The 18,172-nt window shown below is 40.2% G+C and overlaps 1 protein-coding gene across 4 annotated transcripts in view; it reads right to left on the reverse strand.

Moving 5' to 3' along the window:
- ASAP1 (ArfGAP with SH3 domain, ankyrin repeat and PH domain 1) overlaps positions 1-18,172 on the reverse strand; it is a 349,163-nt gene that overhangs the window by 86,642 nt on the left and 244,349 nt on the right. For all 4 annotated transcript variants that reach the window (XM_070221826.1, XM_023648976.2, XM_070221824.1 and 1 more), the window contains exons 8-11: positions 13,741-13,870; positions 12,387-12,472; positions 2,393-2,468; positions 1,164-1,250 (exon numbers count right to left, since the gene is read on the reverse strand). In XM_070221826.1, coding sequence (XP_070077927.1) covers positions 1,164-1,250; positions 2,393-2,468; positions 12,387-12,472; positions 13,741-13,870 — 379 coding nt within the window. The remainder of the gene's footprint in view (positions 1-1,163; positions 1,251-2,392; positions 2,469-12,386; positions 12,473-13,740; positions 13,871-18,172) is intronic.

The raw sequence follows: 18,172 nt of genomic DNA on the forward strand, positions 1-18,172 counted from the left end.
TCAGTGTTCCTTTAAAGGATTAGTGTTGCTGGAGCAGGGGGTCTGCTTTGTTTTTGTTTCGGACTCGGAACCTCTTTCAGAAATTTTAGGAGTTTAAAAATAGTTTCCAATTGTGAACTAATATCATGAGGAACTGACAATATAATAACTGCTATATTTTATGTGATTATTAAATTCAGTCCATAATAATTTCATAATAAAAAAAGGCAAATTTGTACCTCTTCCCATGCTCACTACTTAATTCACCCTTGGCATGAAGTCCATCCCTTTATCCTGGCACCCAAGGTCCTCCACAGTCAGGCCTGAGTTTCCCCCTCAGAAACCGCATCTCTCACTCCTCCACCCACCTTGCCCTAAACTGTGTGTAGCCTGCTGAATACAGCAGGCAGTTTTCATGTTCGAGCCTGTTCAGTTTCCTCTCTTGCCGGCACGCTATCTCCCAATATACCTCTTACAGCATCAATACCACTCTAGGCATGACTCCTTGTTCTGCAGCTGACTCTCTCCACTGGATACTGAGCTCCTTGTCAGAAGGGACTAAAGCTTAGTGCCCAAAACAGCTGCTGGCACGTTAGGTAGGTATTAATTAAATGTTTGAACAGCAAATGAACAACTGACATTTATAGTTAAGGATCTGTACTGCATTCATCTAACATCTCCCCTGCATTATATACTCCATTTCAATATCCAAGGATTATCTCACCTTAACTTTCCTAACCATGGGGCAAAACTCCTATAGGATTCTCCATCAGACTACACCTCTATTTCCCTGGCAAAATGAGACAGGTCTCTTTGGCTGCCCATAAAGACACAGATGATGTAAGGACGGTATGGCGAGTGCACTTCACTGCCTCTCCTTCAGCGGCCTGAGAGGACGCCCTCCTGAAGTACATACCTTCAAAGCCAGGACGGAGAATCTAGGGTCATGGAATTGCAGACTGCGGGCTAGGGGCATCTTTTTCATAAGGAGGGAAAGGGCACTAAAATATTTTCCACACTGGGCAACATGGTAGGTGCACACTTGTATCTTGTACCTCATTCGTCCCCAAACCACCCTGCAGGAAGCTGTCAACGTGACTGCTTGGCGGATCGGGAAACACACAGGCTATCACAGCAGCCGCGCTTACATCATTAGCTCTGCTGGAAACACTCAGATCACCTACTTCTTTCTGATCAAGTTGAAGAGAAGATTTTATCAAGTCTCGGAGTGCAGTTAGCTGTTTTTTTTCTTCATCCTGGGTCTGTTTTATCTATGAGAGAAAAACATTTCTTCTGTTACATTTATGAGCAGAGGTTAATTCAGCCAAACATACCACTCACCAAAGAATTCAATTATATAGCTATTTCCTTATTAAAGTCCTTCACACGGTCTAATTTTTGATATGGGAGGCACAATTTTCTCATCTTATGAAAGTCCCAGTGAGTTTTGAAATTAGTGAATAATGCAACATGCTTTCTTATTAAATAATACATCGAGGCTAGACAACTAACTCTGAAGTATGATTTCAAACAAAATTAAGAAACAACACTGCTTCTGGTTTTTCAAAGGGTGGTAGTGGGGACACCACCATGTGACCGAATGGGCCAGGAGAGAACCACAAGAATGACAAGAATCCCGTGGACTAATGTGCATATGAAAGTTTATGAAGTACCACATGAGGGCAAGGGACCGGTTCTGCTCTTTTTAATCATTTGGAGCTTAACTGTAACCTGAACCATGTTAACTTTAAAAAGAAAGTTGGAAAAAATATGCAGCTGTGTATTTTTAAAGTTATAGCACAACATCAGGTATTATTTGTAACACCAAAGTCTTATTTGAACACATGTAGTTACACTCATGAAACATCTATTTTTAATATTATTCTTTGCTAAGTGGTTTATGGGGAACAAATTTGACATTTCTACATATGCATTTAGTTTTTTTCTTAAAAAAGTTTTCCTCTCGATTCTCCTATTATAAAAGAAAACCTAGACACAAGGAAAAAAAAGAGAGAAAATATAAAATAAGCAAGCAAAAAAAAAAATAATTCATAAACCTGCTTACTGAGATATCATCACAATTTTTATCCTTCCAGGATCAAAATTTCTTCCTGCAATTGTGGACTGAAAGGCACACATGTGTGATGCTACTGAACCCTGAATGGAGAGCCATCTAGAACCAAGGGCTATATACTCCCCTCCCTGCTCCTCCTATGCCTCCAGAACATACTCTGGACTATGTGACCACTGATGACTTTCAGAGTTAAACGGCAGGTTATCTACGCTAGGTCCATACTGATATATCACCTAACCTTGTCTTCTTTTCTTTAATTCTCTTCTAATACAGATTTCAAATTCACTGACTGTTATCTACAAAAGAAGTTAAAATGCATGTATTTTATAAAGAACTTACATTATATAAATCAGCAGCCAGTTTTTCAATGTACTGTTTCAATTTATCAGCTGTTTTCAAGCCATCTTGAAAGAAACTACAAGGGAAAACGTTAGAGATTTACCAGCAGTATAAAAACACAAATGAACCACAATTACCTGAAAAATCTAAAAATACTTATATAAAACTAATTTCAGTATTATAGAAAGATGCACCAACAAACACATTATGGACATGTTTGACATGCTAGTAGATATCACACAGACACTACAAATAACAGTTGCAGTCTCAACTCACTGATTTCACACTGCGTATGCCCTTCTGTACACAGAATAATGCTTCCTGGTTGTGCCACATTTGAACTCAAAACAGACTGAAAGACACATTTACCAGCTGAATATCATGAAGTCAGACTGGACATTCTCAGGAGAGACGTGACTGAACTAGAAATAAAGGCTGGAGGAAGGTCAGCGTTCTTTCAGTTCCCCAGAGACCCCTGCGTCTTAACACACAGGTGGAACACAGGACGTCGAATTGAGGGCACGGATGGATTCGGAAAGCTTTACCCTTCCACGTGTATATAAGAAGGATGCATCACTCCTCCCTGAGTAACAGCGAGAACTGACATGGGCTGAGCGTTCACCACATGCCAAGCATGTTGAGCACCCCACAAAGGTTACTTTATTTACTCTTCAGAACAATCCAAATACAAGTTAAGAAGCACTTCAACTACGTCTTCATGTTAAATGGTGAACCGGGGCACAGAGTGAGTACTTAACTTGCTCAGGTTGCTCACTCAACTGTTAAGTGGCAGAACTGGGATTCAGGTCCAGGTTCTGATTCTGACACCCTGCTCTTAACGAACAAGAGACGAGATTTCTTCTCTGAGCACTTCCACTCAGGAGCCCCACGTGTTTCAGGGTTAGACCTTTCTCCACCTGGTTGAAGCTTCGCTAACCATGCTGGCACGGCAGATTATTTCTCAACACACTTTATCTGTGTTTCTGCCGCCACACAAAAGGCTGGGCTCCTTGAGGATGAGGACTGTCTCTTATCTCTGTAACACGGTAGGTCCAGCACAAGCAAATGCTCCGAAAGCGGGTAAGAATGAAGCACTATCAAGAATTTTTAGGGTACGCTTTGGGATCCACATGTATCTTTTTAGCTTAATAAGTACATTCAATGGTAACAATGAGTGATTACTGAAATCCCACAAGTTCCAAAATTCTTTAAGATTCACATCTTCAGCAGAGAACCCTTACTAAAATAAGGAAGAGAAACCTTATCTTTACAAAGTCTTTCAGCAACAAGAATGGGAGAAAAGAGGGCTTTTTGGTTAACCACTTAACTAGAAAGCTACATTTAAACTCTCACCTTCTAACATTCAGGTTTTCATCGCTGTCTTTAGGGATGAAAGTTAAACTTTTTGGTGCCAAATTGAATAAATTTCATGTTCTGGCCCTTGAATATCTTTCTGGTTTTACCTCTTACCATTTTCCCTTAAAAACTCTGGGCTCCAGCCACGCTATGTTATTTCTAGTTGCCCCCCCAAGCCTTTGCATATGCTGCTCCCTCTGCCTGAAATGCCGTTCCCCACTATACTTGTCTGCCAAACTCTCATTCTGTCGAGGCTCAGCTCAGTTGCTACCTCCCCAAGCAGCCTTCCCTAGCCTCGCCAGTCACGGGGATGGCATCTTTGAGCACACGCCTGTGCCCAGGCCTAAGTGCCAATCCTGGAGCAGCAGGCAATGTTCCGCACAGAGCAGGCCATGCGTTAGTGTCAATCTGAACCAGCATCTTCTACATCTGGCAAGGAGTGTGTACCAAGGAGGCAGAAGTATAGCTACTAAGCTAATCATAGGAAAACCAATACTGATCTCTGAAACGGCACTTAAAGAATTTCCGGAGAAGGGTTTTGAAGGTAGAACATTTCAGTGCTAGATGGATGCTGTCGGGACTCCTTATAACAGAAAAAGCAAGCGCTTTGGGGTCAGATGATTATGGCCTAGAATCTGTGCTCTAGGACTTACTCACTATGGGAGTTTGGCAAGTCACTTAACTGGTACTCATGTTCTCTCTATTAAATGGGGTAAACAAAACAGAGAAGGCACATGAAATCACTCAGCAAAGCGCTGGGCAGTTGGGATGTGTTCAGTAAATGCTGGTTTTCTTTCCTAAAGCTGTATAGGTTTATCATACAAGGAGTTATTTCCTCCCAGAGGGGTATAGATTCTTTGCAGATATTTTTGTGAAAGTGTCCCATTTTCACTTTCAACATGAAGGGAATTTAATGATGTCAAAAAAAAAAAAGCTGAGTTTAAATGACAGTGCTCTAAGATCTGTGTTTTCCAATTCAATGTTTGCCATTAGTCACATGCAGGTAATTTAATTAAAATTAAACAAATTTAAAATTCAGTTAAGTCTCACTAGCCAAATTTCAAGTGCTCAGCAGCCACAGTGGATCACGGGTACCATGTTAGCAAAGAATATGCACATTTCCATCATTTGAGAAAGTTCTGTTGGACAGTGCTGCTCTAAAAGAGTAAGCAAACTGAGACTTGAATAGAATGCAAGGAATGTGATAAAACATAAATTTTAAGGAGAAAAAGGGCACTGTTTTAGTTTGAGATGTTATTGATAAAAATGAAAAGTTATTTATCAGCAGTGAGAGCAAGCTGGAAGGGGACAAATTCCTACCAATTAAAAGGCTGAAAAAAGACCCAAACAAGTCTATTTCCCTACAGTTAAATTCTTCAGAACATTACAAAAACGTGGACTGAGAAGAATCAACATAATGAGGAATCATTTTAACCTACAGTATGATCCAATTTCATATACGCAAACCTAGTAATCTTTGGTGTGAGGAGATTATAGGTTTTTTTTCTTTTTTGTGAACTTCATGTACTCAATTTTTCTAAAAATGATCATATACTACTCAGGCAAAACAAAATCAATGAAGAGAATCAATGTTTAGCATGGGAGGACAAGGCTGAACTGAGGCCCTCTCGGAAAGTTATTTGCTGGGAAAGATTCGTGCTGAGCTAACATCTGTTGCTGATCTTCCTCTTTTTATTTTTTCCCTTCCCCAAAGCCCCACTACATAGTTGTATATTCTAGTTGTAGGTGCTTCTAGTTCTTCTATGTGAGCCACCACCACAGCACGGCCACTGACAGATAAGTGGTGTGGTTCCATGTCTGGGAAACCAAATCGGGGCCACTGATGTGGAGTGCGCCAAACGTTAACCACTAGGCCATCAAGGCTGGCTCTCTCAGAAAGTTATGTTAGGGCCAACTCCTAGTTTTTGGTGAGAAACAGGAGCAGGAGGAGAGGACTGGTTGCAAGGAGAAAAAAACCGTCCTGAGAATCACTAGTAACACCACAAAAAGCAACGGCCAACATGCTGCTAACCGCACTGTGCCTCTGGCGACCCCTCCTCCTGTACCTGAACCCTCCTTGAGCTGTTCAGTCTCAGCTATGGGCACAACGTCTCACCGAGGGCAGTGGGCTCCTCTGTTCCATTTCCTTCTCCCTCTATTTTAGCTGGCTCTGGGTCAGTGGAAATGTATGGGCGTACAAGTCAAAAGTATGTATTTTGGCTCCAGGCCTTACTGTCTGTATAACCCTGGGCAGGTTACTGACCCTGTCTCAGTAAGAGCACGCTCATCGCCAAATGTGGACATTTTCCAGCTCCAAGGAGCATCAGAAGAGCTACTACATATAAAAGTATTCTGTTAACTGGAAAGCGAAGCACAAGTGTCAGTTCTGATTTCCTATCATTCAACTTGAACATGTAGGCCTTCCTATTAGAAGGGGAAATTACCTCTACAACATCCCACTAGTCCCTTAGCCACTCTCTCTTTAAATTACTGAAATATAATGAGATCTTGGAAAACAGATGGTGATGATTAACAGTAATAATAATAACGGCAGCTAGCCTGAAACTGAGTATTTACTCTATGCCAGTCATTCACCATGATGCACAATTCATGGAAGATCCCCTTTTAAAATTCTCATTGCAATCCATCAAAATAGGTAATTATTGGGGCTGGCCCCGTGGCCGAGCGGTTAAGTTCGCGCGCTCTGCTGCAGGCGGCCCAGTGTTTCGTTGGTTTGAATCCTGGGCGCAGACATGACACTGCTCGTCGAACCACGCTGAGGCAGCGTCCCACATGCCACAACTAGAAGAACCCACAACAAAGAATATACAACTATGTACCGGGGGGCTTTGGGGAGAAAAAGGAAAAAATAAAATCTTAAAAAAAAAAAAAAGGTAATTATTAGTATTAACCTGTGAGAGAGATAAAAAACTGAGGCCCAATGAGGTCAAGTGTCTTTTTTTTGAGGAAGATTAGCCCTAACTGCTGCCAATCCTTCTCTCTTTTTCTTTTTTGCTGAGGAAGGCTGCTCCTGAGCTAACATCCATGCCCATCTTCCTCTACTTTCTATGTGGGACGCTTACCACAGCATGGCGTGCCAAGCGGTGCCATGTCTGCATCCGGGATCTGAACCGGCGAACCCCAGGCCGCCAAAGCAGAATGTGCACACTTAACTGCTGTGCCACTGGGCCGGCCTCAGGTCAAGTGTCTTGACTAGCATCATCTAGTCATTAAGTGCAGATGTGGATCTGAATATAAGTTTTCCTATCTCTGGAGCACAGGTAATTAATAAGTCCAGTTGATCTAGTTCCCAATCCTGGCTTTCCTACTGAAAAACAGCAGAATTCTGGATCTCTGTGCCTCAGTGTCCTTATACCAGCAACAGAGATCCTCCCATGTACCTTGGGGAATTCCTGTGAGCACTGAGATAATGTTCTTAAAATGCCAGGCACAGAGAAGCAGTTCAATACACGATTGGCCACAGGCCAGCAAAATGGGCTCCATTATTTCTTTGACCCTAGAGACACAGCAGCATTGGCTTCACTTTTTAAATAAGCAGCTTGAAAGAAATATGACCATATTTTAATGACATAGGGTGCTAGAAAAGTATAAGTTGCCAAATGATGGGCTGAAGGACCCTCACATTTACACTGACATGCTGTAACACACCCACAGCTACAGAGTGCAAGCTCATGACTATCCTTCTTAGAATGAACCAGAACTTCCTCTGTCCTGAGAGAATCACTGCAAATATCACTTCTTTCCTAAGCCATTCTGTCTAAACAATGATGGGGAAGGAAAACACTACGTTCTTTCTGATTTTAATTTACAAGAGAGAGACAAGAGTGCCTCTCTGATACCCTTTACCACATGTTCTCCTTGGCTTAGAAAGGCTGAAAGGCTCAGAGAGCACAATATTATTTTCAAAAGAAGTTAGGATACGCTGGAGTACCACAGAGAGTATGGTACTATAAAACAGATCAAACCATAAAACAAATAAAAAAATAAAGCGACCTCTTAACATATCAACCATCAACCCCTTCTGAAAGCCTGATGTTTAAGCTTCGGGCTTTGACTAAGGTACTTTCTTGACTAAGGTGATTTCCAGCTGTCTAGGTAACAGGGTGACATTTTCTCCCAGACACATTCCATGCATGTCCTGGGGTATTTAAGAAACTTAAATGTTACAGGAGTTAGTGTAAGTACTAAGTAACAGCAAATACATCTTGATGTTCAGATCAAAGAGACAGCAGAGAGTGGTACATTGGACTCACATAGGGAGAGTCTTAAAATAAAAGTCCAGTCCCAATTTCCGGCAAACTAGGAGCATGCACTCTGGAGTTAGAGAGACCCGGGTTGAAGACTTAGTTCTGTCACCTTCTAACTGTAAGTTCCATGAATCTTTGCTTTTGTTTTGTTGGGGTTGTTTGCACTTTTAAAAATTGAGATAAAATTCACGTAACATAAAATTTTCCATTTAGAAGTGTACAATTCAGTAGTTTCTAGCATAGTCACAGTGTTGTGCAACCATCACCACTATCTAATTCCAGAACATCTCACCCCAAGAAGAAACCCTTAGCTATTAGCAACGACTCCCCATTCCTCCCTTCCCCTGTCCCCCAGCAAAGGGGGGGAGGATTTTCTGTCTCAATGGATTTGCCTTTTCTGGACATTTCATTTAAATGGAATCATACAATATATGACCTTTTGTGTCTGGCTTCTTTCACTCAGAATTAATGTTTTAAATGGTCATCCATGTTGGAGCATGCATCAATATTTCATTCCCTTTTATGGCTGAGTAATACTCCATTGTACGGTTATGCTATATTTTATTTATTCATCAGATAATGGATATTTGGGTGTTTCCACATGTTGGCTATTGTGAATAATGCTGTTACAAATATTCATGAACACATTTTTGTTTAAATACCTATTTTCAATTATCTTGGATATATACATAAGAGTGGAACTGCCAGGTCATATAACTCTATATTTAACTTTTTGAGAAGTTGCTAAACTATTTTCTAAAGCAGTTGAACCAATTTACATTTCTACCAGTAGGTACTGAGGATTCCAAATTTCTTCACATTCTCACCAAGACTTACTTTCTGTTATGTTGTTGCTGTTTTCCATTAGTCATCCTAGTGGGCGTGAAGTGGTATCACATTGTGGTTTTGATTTGCATTTCACTAATGACTAATGATGTTGAGCATTTTTTTCATGTGCTTTCTGGCCTTTGTATACCTTTTTGTGAGAAATGGCTATTCAAATTCTTTGCCAATTTTTAAACTGAACTGTTGATCTTTTTGTCGTTGAGTTGTAAGAGTTCTTTATATATTCTGGATACAAGACCCTTATCAGATAAACGATGTGCAAATACTCTCTTCCATTCTGTGGGTTATTTCTTCACTTTCTCAAAAGTGCTCACTCACAAAAGTTTTTAATTTCAAGTCCAATTTATCCATTTTTTTCCCTTTGGTTTCTTGTGCTTTGTCTGTTTTGACACACATTTATTGAGCATCTTTTAAATGAATGAATGAATGTGACTTTGGGCAAGTTACTGATCTTTTCTGAGCTACAATTTCCTGATCGCTCTTGACAAATGTTAGCCATTATTACCTGTAAGATGAAGGATAATAAAGTGATGTTTGTAAGTGCTCGATTGTGCAGATCATAATGGTACTTGCTAGGTGGTAAAAGGAGCCGGTGAGCAGAAGGATAATATGTTTGTTTTGAAAGCAGCACGTACTGACAGTGTTCATGTTTGAAAGTGAGCAGTAATTGGTGTGGGTGAGCTGAAATGGGGAACAAAAAGTCAAAAGCTCTTCTTACCTGCCCCCTTTATTTCTCCATCGTAGCAGCTGCATCCCCACTGCGGCGCTACGACTACACTAGGCATTACCGGAGCAACCTCATTCTCGAGCACCACCTGACTTTGTACTGAAAATCATTTTGGGAATTGGAATAAGGACTTAGAATACGAAATCTCTCTCTTTTTAAAAGTCTAAGTAGAGGATGCCTTACAGGTCCATTATATGAATACTGAAGGTTTTGAGGGACTGACTCAAGTAGGAGAGAGCAAGAGCAGTCCTTGAAAGAGAACTATGCTGGCTTCTTGCTGTGATGGAGTTCTTGGGGTTCAACCATGGGGCAGCTAGGGTTGAATCCCATTATAACCCAGTTCTACTACTTGATATCTTCAAATATTTCTCCCCAAAAGGCAGTTTTTACTGGGTAGGATCTCCTTCGGCTGATCTTTCTCTGCCCTGGGGAGACACGCTTTTACCAGATTCCAATGGCCAAATGCTTGTCATCCTCCAAGACCAATCCCAAGTGCCACCACCGCCTTCAAGGAACCGTCCTTCGTCTCCCAGGTCAGAAGTCTCTCCTTCTGTTGATGCCCCATGTTATTAGTTACTTCCTAGCCCCATTAGGATTAGTGATAGAACTGTCTTACTCCCTATACCACATAATTAACTCCAGAGGGCAGAAGCCTTGTTTCACCTCTGTACCCTAGAACCTGCCAAAGTACCTGGCCTTTGTTAGGAGATTAATAAATATTTGTGGGAAGGAGAAAAAGGCAAGAGAAAAAGTACAAAGGGAGGATGTGTTAGCTATATAGGTTAGAGTTGCTCTTTTTTTCACCTTTACCAACAAAGGCAAATATATGTAAAATTCACAAAACATCTTACACTTTGGGAAACTCACGTTTGTTTAGGTTAAACCCTCCTCTACAGAATTAGAGAAGTTTGAGATCAAAAGAGATTTCTAAAATCAAGTGAAATCAGATTTGCTGCCAAAGTGTCGTAACTGAGAAGACTGAGAGATTCACTTATTTCTGCAAAAGTCTCAAAGCAATGATATGTTTCTAGGAAAACTAAAATTGATGAAAGATGAAAAACTCCACCCTAAACTAAAACCAGGGACCACCACAGCACATTTCAAAGTTTCATAAGTGCCTCACTACACTATGAAGCCAAATGTCAGTCCAGGTCTTCACTATGAGACTTCTGTAGGCAAACTTTATCTTATAAATGTGAATCTGTTTCCACTTTAATGTATTATTATTTTTTTAATATCTGATACACATTCATACCAGGTAGAATTTACTTGGAAAAGAGGAGAAGAGTTAACAAATCAAATTTATGTACATAACAATTCGATTACTAAAAAGCTTTTCCTGAAGAGAAATAATCCTGGACAATAAAATACACATACGGATGGTTTTTCATGCCACTTAGAACCATCACAGCAGCAAACACGCACAATGTAGCAGGCACTGGGCTAAGCTCTCCACATGCATCATCTCACTGCATTCTCACATCCTCCCAGAACCCGAGAAGGGTCTATGAACCTACACCCCACTTACAGATGAGGCCACTGAGGTTTAGAGAAGCACCCAATGCAGATCACACGGTTCCCCAGCTGCAGCGCCAGGATTTGAACTCATCTCTCTGTCTGACTCAAGCCTTGTGCATTTCCCATAATATTAATGCTGACCTCCTTAAATGCCTCAGTTGAATACAAAGATCTTCCCAGACATAACATTATCAAAAGGAATAAGAGGACATTATAAATTTAAATTTTTTGGAGAGTAAGCATTTTATCTAGTCCTCATGACCTTTATGTTATTCTACTTACAAATATGGAAGCTGTCTGAACCACTTTGGAGAGTCCTTGCACTATTTTCTCTGTAACTTCCACCGACTCAATACAGACTTTAATAGTAATGGGCACATTTTCACACAAACGCTCTATTTGAAAACCCAGAAAAGCTAACCCAATAGTAAACAAGTAAATAAGCAAATTCGGTGCCAGAGGATCTCAAACATAATAAACAGGTAGTCCTGCCATGTAAAGAAGCAAACATGGTGCCAGTCTACAGCAAGGACGCTCTCAAAGCACACCAGCGATCACAGAGGATTCAAGAGTAAACACAAAGTATTCTTAACGTCCCAAGTATTTATTTCATTTAATTTAGATTATGAAAAAAAACCCCCAAACAATCCCAAGCAGGAACATGTGGTACAAATGACCAAATAATAGGTAAAATGCCAAGTAAGGCACAAGGGGGACGGGGTCACTAAGAATGCCTCTTTAGTGACAGGGAAACATACATATCTGCAACAAGACAGCCACAGGCTGTCCATGCCACTGTTAGCAGTTTAAGACAGATGGCATTTTTTTAAAAAAAAAATATATATATATATTTATTTTTATTGTGTTAACAGTGGCTTATAACATTATATAAATTTCAGGTATACATCATTATATTTCTATTTCTGTGTAGATTACATCCTGTTCACCACCCAGAGACTAATTACAATCCGTCACCACACACATGCGCTTAATCACCGCTTTCATCCTCCTCCCTCCCTCCCTCCCCCCCTGGTAATCCCCAATTTAATCTCAAGACAGCATTTTTGAGGAGCCAAATAGTTGCACTCATTTGAGTTACTGATTTATAGAAAACAATGAAGACTGAAGACAATACTATTTCTTATCATTTGGGTGTGGAAGGTCATTATATCACTATATATAGTGATCAAATGAAGACCAGAGAGAAAGAATTAAGAAAACCAATGAAGTGAAGGGGCTTTACTTGGGCTAATAATTATGACTGCAACATTCCACTTACTTGCACTGTGCATGGTAATACTTTATAAGATTCTGCAGCAGATCCACACCCTTTTTGGTCTTGATTTCATTAACTTTAATGAGATACTGTGGAAATAAAACAGAATTGTATGTTGATCATTATGGACACAGTTCTTCAGTCATGGGTTCGGGTGGCAGATCACCAATCGGGAATCTGCACAAGTTACTGAGCCCCAGCTGCCTTTGGACAGTGTGGGCTTAACTCAGGGAACGCTGATTCGGCACAGCCACAAGTGTACAGAACAAACTGATTAGAGTGTTAGCATTTTATAAATGCTTAAGAGTAGTTTACCGGACAAGCAGAAGTCAAACACAGCAAAACATTCTGGAATAACTGATTATTTCCCCTTGGTGCAGTGGCTCTCAAACTTACAGTTCATGTGTCAAAACCTGAAAGATGGATTATTCTTTGCAGAAAACAAGAAAAACAGCATTCTCTCGAGGAACAGGTCATAAGATACTGCAACTTTTGAGACCAAGGAGGTGAATTAGAAAGAATTTTTGCCACTCAAAAATGAAAGAACAGAACAAAAATAATGCATTACTAGTTTATGCAGTTAACTAAACACTACTAGCTCTGATTTTCACAACTGGCCAAGATTTTCTGTTGATACTGTTTGCTTCTTGTTCACTTGTTTTATTGTGTGGAAGTGTTCATGAGCAGGCAAGTTCAAGAAGGAGCCAAAGGTTATGACGGGGAAAAAAAGGAAAGAAAAAAATGTAAGGAAGAAAAACTTAAAAGTTGAGAAAATTCCATCCATTTTAATACTGTCTGAAGACTGCAAAAGGAATTCCATCACTTAACATCAGCATTAGAATGGGCTGGCCTCTAGGTCGAGGAGTGCCAGGGCTCAATGGGAACTCAGTTTGAGAACCACTGCTCTAAGTTTAGGGCAGCATGCTTTTTGTTGCATTTTTTTCACGAACTCAGACTTTCTTAATGACTACTTCATTTAAACTTTCATTCAAATTGGACACATGGTTAAAAAAAAAAAAACATGCTCTAAACCTGTACCAAAAAACTTAATATTCATCAGTGTTATCCCTCATCAGAATTTTTTTTCCACACTCACTCTCAAGCAACATTAAAGTTCTCACCAAGAATCCTGTTTTGGCTTAAAGAGCCCCATAGGACCCAGGCTCAAAATATGAGACAACAGTGAAATGGCGGATCCCAAAAGGCTTGGAGAAAAATGGAGATTAGAATCCTTAGGAAACAGTCCCCTCCTCTAATAATCAAACACAGCCTGCTTTTAAGCATAAAAACTGCTGACTGGCAGGAAAGATTACTGTTAAGAAGATTCTAGGCCAATGGCTGAAGAGTCTGCTCTTACTTCGCACATTTGGAGCTGGAAGAGGCGCCGCTCCTTCTCCATCTCTTCTGCGATCTCGGCTCCAGTTATCTCGGTTCGGATCATCCCGTGCTGTTTGGCATGCTCTCTTTTCTCCTTTTCAATTTTCGTACTGTCATTAAAGCAGATGTCATCATTAAAACAAAAAACAAAACAGAACAAAGCCCACAGACACTCGCGTCTTTCCCTTAATGAGAGCCACTTGATTATTTCTTAATGATTAGAGTTAAGAGGCAGGAACACTTAAGTTGGTAACATCGATCAAAAGTAAAACTCCAAGTTCCAAGAGAATGAACACATTGAATGGATTTTCATCTGGGAAACTTCTTACATTTTAACTTTGCTCTTAACACATGGATAGATTCATATAAATTCTCTTACATTTTGGTTGGTGTGAAGAAATTTTGACAGTTTACTTTTTCTTGGATAAAGCACTTTATGATGAAAAAGAATCACAAAGTTGGAGAACTGAGGCAAGTCTTGATTATCAATAGATTATGAGACTCAGAAATATTTCAAGACTATTAAACTATATAATGGGTCTTCGTGGGCAGGCACAAAAATTAGTCAAAGGTAATCTGCAATATTTCTCTAACTTGGGCTGTTTCCATATCCCAATAACATATTTTAATCATTCAACCATCTGGCACTGGGTTGTACAAAATAAGGACTGGGAGAAATCCCAATCTATAATTTGGAATCCTATGAAAACTTTTTCAGTAGAGAGGGGGCTGGGAGGGAACCAGGGAAATAAGAAGGGCCCACTTTAAACCTACAGCACCCGAGCTAATGCCTGGTGATGACAGATAACACTCTGGTAAGAACACACTAATGGTCACAGCCTTCTTTCCGAAAATCCATTTAACTTGAAAACAGAGTTCTAATTTCAGAAACAGCCTATAATTTCTAGCTGTGAATGCAAAGACTAACTGATTTAGCTTTCAAGTCTTCTTTTAAATTACGGTGGTGGGAAATGAAACTCCAAAGAAAGCCAGTAACTTTGTCTATATACTACAAACACAGTGGAAAGTCACCCCACTGACCCAATGGAAAATCTTGTACAAACCTGGATGGGACTCACTCTAATACTCTAATGCTATATCTAAGCATCACTTTTATCATGCCACCTTGGAAGTCCAACAGGTGTGATGGCAGGGATTTTACCCTAAAGAGAATAAGTCTCAGCTCTCTCTCCACTGGGGTGGGTGAGAAGAGAAGCAGGAAGCTATAGATGCTTGGGAAGAAACATGAGGGGCAGGCATAACTTAATAGCAATAGTAGACTGCTGGGGAACATGGTGACTTGACCGCATGTATTTAGCTATTCTTCCTTCAGCAATCCCACTTAAATGATAGTAAAGTCATTGAAAAAGTATAATCTCCCAAAGATAAGAATTGGAGACAAAAAAGGATGAGAGAATTCAACAAATATTTGGAAGAGCAGGTCTGATGAGAGAAGGAGTAAGAGAAAGTCTATACTCGAAACAACAGGGCTCCCTGCCTTCTTGGCCCGTGTGGCTTCCAGAACACCGTCATATACAATCACTAGACAGGGGGTGCAGAGAACTGAGGGTCCCAGCAGACAGACCTCTAGATAGTGACAAACAGAATATTCCTGATAAAAAAAGCTATCTTGACATCTAAAACTTAAAACCTAAAAAGGCAGCTCATTGTTTTCTTGACAAGCCCTGCTGACGTACACGAGCTTTCCATCAACTTTTGGGCGCCCTGCTCTCAAATACGAATGGGCAGGCAAGGGTTGTAAGATAATTGAGAAAAGGCTCCAAATGAAAGCGAGAGATCAAAATAACAAATGGGCGGGGGGTGGGAGGGAACCAGAGGCAATAAGGGAGCAGAAAAAAGTTTTCTAAAATGTAATCAAATCTTCAGAGAGTTAAAATATTGCACTTATGAAACAAGAAACAGAAACTATAAGAAGAACAAAAAAATTAATAAATAACCCAACTAACTGAGAAAAAGCACTTTTAGACATTTAAAATACGATAGCCAGAATAAAAAGTCAACTGAAACAGTGGGAAAAAAAGATTGAAGAAATAACCTAAAATATAACATAGACAAGTAGGACTGAAAAGAGAAGGAAATTCTAAGAACAATCTAGGAAATCTAACATTATATGATGAGGAGTTTTAGAAGAATAAAAAGAAAAAAACAAATGGGAGGAATTAAAAGAAAATTTCCCCAAAATTAAGAACTAAAAAATTGCAAACAGAGGGTCAACACACCACGGCACGTGAAGAAACTGTGAAATCTTTTATAAGAGAAGACCTTTTCTAATTGAAAATAAACCAAAACCCCCCATGTCACACATAAAGAAATGAGAATCAGAGAGGTATCAGATTTTTTCTCTAGCAGCACTGGAAATTAGAAAAACATAGAGCAATGCCTTCAAGATTTCAAGAGAAAATGATTATAAAATTAGAATTTCCTATTTAGCTAAATTCTCATCCTGTGTGATGGCAGAATGAAGATATTTTTTTGACATGCCAAAACCTAAAAATTTTACCTCCTTTAGAGCTCTTCCCTGGAAATGACTGGAGCTGATGTGCCAGCAAAATACGGAACTCTATCAGGAAAGAGGAAGTAGGAGATGTCCCTGAAGGGCAGTCCCAGGATGACGGCAGTCTGCTGATCTAAAGGGCCCTGGAAGGACGCCTCCAAGAGGGAGAAGGAGGAAGTGACGGAGAATGTCATAATAATAGATATCTAATCATAATAATATAGATCATGGGTTTTCCAAATGGAAATAAAATTGGTAGGTGTTGGACATCTGTTGGAATCGATAATAAAAACTCACAAAAGACTCATATACAACTAAGCAAATGAAGAAATGAGGCAATTATTTCATTAAGAAAAAGCAAAAAATTGTACTATAAGAATGGAAATTCAGGGGCCAGCCCGGTGGCGCAGCAGTTAAGTTCGCATGTTCCGCTTCGGTGGCCCGGGATTCGCCAGTTTGGACCCCAGGTGCAGACATAGCACTGCTTGTCAAGCCATGCTGTGGTAGGCATCCCACATATAAAGTAGAAGAAGATGGGCATGGATGTTAGCTCAGGGGCAGTCTTCCTCAGCAAAAAGAGGAAGATTGGCAGTAGATATTAGCTCAGGGCTAATCTTCCTCCAAAAAAAAAAAAAAAAAGGATGGAAATTCAGGAGTCAGCCCAGTGGTATAGTGGTTAAGTTCGCATGGTCCACTTTGGTGGCCTGGGGTTCGTGGTGTGGACCTACACACTGCTCATCAAGCTATGCTGTGGTGCCATCCCACATGCAAAACAGAGGAAGACTGGCACAGATGTTGGCTCAGGGACAATCCTACTCAAGCAAAAAGAGGAAGATTGGCAACAGTTGTTAGCTCAGGGCTAATCTTCCTCACCAAAAAAAAAGAGAGAGAGAGAGAGAGAGAGAAAATTCAATCATAATACACCATTCAGATTGGCAATGAATATTTATACTCATAAAAATTTAATTACTGACAACTGGTTTAACCACAAATTGTATTAATCATATTGGATGATCAGGGGTGGGAAAGTGATGGGGGGGTGGTTGAGCAAGAGAGCTAAATCCTTATCACAGATGGCAACATGTCAGACAGACCAAGAAAGAACAGACAAAGAATACTGAGGAACAGGGAGATAAACAAACCAGGGCAGAGGTAAGAGGTGGACAAGGACAGAGACTAGGAGGGGAGGAGATGTGGGCAGGGGGCTGCCGTGTTTCCCCATCAGAAGCACATTCTTTGGCTACTTAATATACACTCTCCCCTTCATCATTAGACAAAGAGCCCTGGACCGTCAGGTGCAGCATAAATTCACTGAGTTTAGATTCTGAGGACAACACAGACAAGTGACCAGCAAGACAAGTTCGTAAGTGGCCTGAGAAGTGCTATGAAAGCATGTGGTCCTCCCTGGAATGCTTTATATTCTCTGATAAACCAGTGTTGAAGCCACTGTTATTTGGGGTTTCTATTATATGCAGTTAGAGCAAGTCTTATTTGATGTTTTATGTACACGTATTATTTTGACCACAGAATATGTCACCATTAAAAACTCTAATAGAAACCATTTGAGTGTCTACCCTATGCTAGACAACTATGACAGTTGCTTCAACACATTAACTTCTTTTGTCCTCACAAAAATCTTGAGAAGTAGGTAATCTGTATATTATTTCACAGGTGAGGATCATCCAGGTACGGTGGCTGAAAGTCACAAAACTGGTTATGTGGCACTGCCCAGATTCTCACACAGATCTCTGCCTCCTGCGTCTGTGCTCTTAATTACGACACCTCACTGCCTCCCAACTTCTAAATGGAAGACCGCAGAAAACGTCCAGCTTCCTCACTTATTAAAGCTAACAAATTAACTTTTTTTATTTTTGCACAAGCCATTTAGTTTTCTGTA

The sequence above is a fragment of the Equus caballus genome, chromosome 9 (genome assembly GCF_041296265.1).
Source record: "Equus caballus isolate H_3958 breed thoroughbred chromosome 9, TB-T2T, whole genome shotgun sequence".
Taxonomy (NCBI): Eukaryota; Metazoa; Chordata; class Mammalia; order Perissodactyla; family Equidae; genus Equus; species Equus caballus.